Raw genomic sequence first — 3,704 nt, 5'->3', positions numbered from 1 at the left:
GGTCGGGCAGCCCCTCCTCCGGGCCCGCGCAGGCGTTGCCCACACGTGGGGCTGGAGCGGGCGCGGCGGAGGAGGGGCTGGGTGTGCTGTGGGTGTGTCCGCGAGTGGGAGAAGCCAATTGTCAGTCTCCGAGGGTGCCTGTTTTCCGACCGGTCCCAGGACCTGGGCTCAGCGAAGGCGGTGCCCCGTCGCGGGCGTTGCTCGCAGGCACATAAGCTAGCATTGGGCAGAGAGCGTGGGCAGCGGTCTCATACGGTGCGCGCCGTCCCGCGCCCCTAAGTCATCTAGCGAGAGTCTCCCCCCACGGCTGCGCGGGGTGGTAGGAGCCGCGCGACGTCACCCATTGTTTACAAATCAACCCGAGCCGGCAGCGTTCCGGCTCCCGCGGCTCTCTAGCGCCCGGTGCCGCTGCCCGGTGGTCCCGGCTTCCGCGTCCCAGGCTCGGCCCCCGCCTGGCCCGGCCTGGGCCTCCGCCCCGCTCCCGCCCCAGCCGCGGCCCGCAGAGGCCGCGGCCAACCGAGCCGCCAGCGACGCCCGCACAGCCGCGGGGGCCCGGGCGGGGGGCCATGCCGTGCCGGAGGGAGGAGGAGGAAGCCGGCGACGAGGCGGAGGGGGAGGAGGACGACGACAGCTTCCTCCTGCTGCAGCAGTCGGTGACTCTGGGCGGCTCGACCGACGTGGACCGGCTCATCGCCCAGATCGGCGAGACGCTGCAGCTGGACGCGGAGCGCGACGGCCCGGCCTCACCGTGTGCCGTCCCGGGCCCCCCGCCCGTGCCTCCGCGCGTCTTGGCGGAGCTGCCGGTGGACAAGGCCGGGACCCCGGCGAGGCGGCTGCTGCGTCCGGTCGGGTCAGCGGAGGCCGGGAACCCTGCGCCCCCGGGGGCCGTGCGCTGCGTGCTGGGGGAGCGCGGGCGTGTGCGGGGCCGGGCGGCGCCCTACTGCGTGGCGGAGATCGCCCCGGGCGCCAGCGCGCTTCCCGGGCCGGGACGGCGAGGGTGGCTTCCGGGCTCCGTGGCTTCTCGGCGAATCCAGCAGCGGCGGTGGACCGCGGGCGGAGCGCGCGCGACGGAGGACGACCCGCATCTGCTCCTGCAACAGCTCGTGCTCTCGGGAAACCTCATCAAGGAGGCAGTGCGCCGACTCCAGCGAGCGGTCGCCGCGGTTGCGGCCACGAGCCCCGCGAGCGCCCCGGGGTCCGTGGGTGGCGGAAGCGCACCGGACTCAGTCACCTTGCGGCCCTCTGGTTCCTGGCTCTGACCCGGGGTCCTTGGAGGAGGGAGAGGACGCGGCTACGCGGATCCAACAGTGTCTTACCCGGGACAGTGCGGAGCCGGAGCTGTCGTCCATCTCTCAGGCTACAAAGTTACCGGCCGCAAGAGGCAGTTAGAGAAAACGAACTCGACTGAGCAGCACCGGCAGCCGAGGACCTGGGATATGCGGGGAGAACTGTGGCAGCTACTTGATCCACTTGGACCTGACTTAGCCCTTATCGTGTGCTTGGATTGCTTATAGATGTGGCTCGCAGGGGCGGGAATCGGGAGGGCTTCTAACAATACTTGAAAACCAATAGTAGGTAGATGTGATCTCGTTATTTTCGGGTACAGAAGCTTTCTGAATATGGTGCTACAGTTGCAGAGCAGAGAGGTTCTAGGGGGAAGAACATAAAAGGTTGGCCGATTGGGTGGGTTGGCAAACGCTTGCTTTCTCCTGCTGAATTTGTGATTGTGAAGGTGGGACCTAGTTGATGAATTCTCGAAGGTGGGGAGAGATGAGTTTAAATGAGGACGAGCAAATGACTTGACCTTGCCAACTTGAACTCAAGGTCAGGTTGGTGGAGTGGAGTGTTGTGGGATTCTTGGGAGCGCTAACTAACTCGTGTCTTTTTCTGGATCCAAGCACAGACCAGAGTGTCCCTTTGCCACCGCTTGGAGTCTCCCGAGGACACAGGCCGACAGGGTCATGTAGGAAGAGTTGTTTGCGTTTTCTGTGCTTTTCTTTTCCAGAACCCTTTCTGCTAAGCCACTCTTGGCCATAGCACCATCTTTCTCAGAAATGGTCATGAGCAAGCTCCTGACCTCCCTGCAGCCGATGTGTTTGTGGTGTGTGTGGAGAGGGATGGAAGCAGTGGGCACGCTTTTCTGCTCTTTTGACCCTCTGCAGAGTTGGAGGGCGCCTCTCCTGCTTCCTCACCTGCCAGTTCTTGGTGAGTGAGTGAAACTTTTTAAAAATGTGACTCCAGGTGGAGAAAATGCTGGCTTTTCGTGTTGTGAACCCTGAGGGCACCGTTTCTGAGGTGCCACCCCAAACTTTAAGGTAGCTAAACTTTTTTTTTTTTTTTAAGATTCAATGGCTTGTTCATCCTCCAGATGTGGCTATTGATGTACACTTCGCAACGGAGTGTCTGAAATTGTGGTGGTCCTGATTTATAGGATTCATAATTAAAATGTCTGCTGAATAAATTTGGTTTTTGTTTTGGAAAATGGTGTTTGTTTTTGATTGGAGGTAGGAGGGGGAAAGGATACTAGGTGGGGTGTCTGTGCTTGGGGTAAGCAGGGGCGGGGCTAGAGTCATGCTTTAGTTAATTCCTGGAGGTGGTGTGTTTGGGTGTCTCTGGCTGTATTTTATTATACACACATTTTGAGATAGGTTCTCAGTGGCCTAGAGCTCACTATGTGTAGCTCAGGCTAGCCTCATACTCAGATTTTCCCCTATCTCTACTTCCTGAGTGCTGGGATTACAGGGATGAAAACAGCTTTCACTTCACCCAGCTATTTGCCCTTGGTACACTTGTACATTTCTTTGTTCAGTGTGTGTGGAGGGTTCACACATGGATTAGGAAAGCCTAATGAAAATCTGAAGCTTCTCCCCTTCGACTGGCTTGGTGGCGAGCGGCCTTCCCAGCTGGGCCATGTGGTCTGCCCTCCTGTGAGATTTTGAGAGCTGCTCCACGGCTCTCCCGTTGATCATATTCTAAGAATGCTTTCAGGGCTTGAGGGCAAGGAGGCGCTGCGCACGGAGGGAAGAGCTTTTCTAGAGTGGGAGTTCACAGCCTTCAGTTGTTGTCTACAGAGAAAGAAAATTACCTTTGTTCGTTGGTTTGTTTTGAAAGAGGATCTGTGTAGTCCTGGTTGTCCTGAAGCTTGTGATGTAGCCCAGGCTGGCCTTATCCCCCTGCCTCTGCCTCTGCCTCCTGGGTGCTGGGTGCTAGGACGAAAGGCCTGTGCCACCACACCTGGCAAGATCCACGGCTAAGCCATTTCTTTGGCAGTTGTTGAATGGTTCGGGAGAGTTGGGATTAGACTGAAGCTCTTGGCACATCTGTTCATTCTCAGCCTCATATTCTCTGGGCTGGATCTCTCGTTGCTTCCTGTCTGACTTTTGTTTTCCGTCTGAGACAGGGTTTCCCTGTGTAGCTGGCTGTTGTAGAACTCACTCTATAGACAAGACTAGCCTTGAACTCAGAGATCCACCTGGCTCCACCTCCTGAGTGCTGGGATTTAAGGCGTGCACCACCACTGGCTGGCCGACTTTTCCCTTTTGGGACAGGATCTCTATGCATCCCAGATTTGCCTTGAACGTGGGTAGCTCTGTTGTTGCACCCCTCCCCCAGTGCTGGGGTTGTAGGTATGTATATGCTCTCAGACCTAACAGTTTTTGGGGGAGATTGTTCTGAGACAATTTCACTTGGAACCCAGGCTGGCC

General features: G+C 58.4%; 1 protein-coding gene across 1 annotated transcript; it reads left to right on the top strand.

The window, feature by feature from the left end:
* Positions 1 to 373: 373 nt before the first annotated feature.
* Positions 374 to 1,571, top strand: Frat2 (FRAT regulator of WNT signaling pathway 2). Its single transcript, XM_031390325.1, has one exon. It carries the CDS (start codon positions 567 to 569, stop codon positions 1,257 to 1,259), a length of 693 nt encoding a protein of 230 aa, XP_031246185.1. The 5' UTR covers positions 374 to 566; the 3' UTR covers positions 1,260 to 1,571.
* The last annotated feature ends 2,133 nt before the right edge of the window (positions 1,572 to 3,704 follow it).

This window comes from Mastomys coucha, unplaced genomic scaffold, assembly GCF_008632895.1.
Source record: "Mastomys coucha isolate ucsf_1 unplaced genomic scaffold, UCSF_Mcou_1 pScaffold21, whole genome shotgun sequence".
In the NCBI taxonomy this organism is placed as follows: Eukaryota; Metazoa; Chordata; class Mammalia; order Rodentia; family Muridae; genus Mastomys; species Mastomys coucha.
The sequence above is the reverse complement of the archived record's forward strand: the minus strand, read 5'-3'. Positions and strand labels throughout refer to the sequence as shown.

Coding starts and splice junctions, on each gene's coding strand:
- Frat2 (XM_031390325.1), top strand. CDS start 567: ATGCCGTGCCGGAGGGAGGAGGAGGAAGCCGGCGACGAGGCGGAGGGG.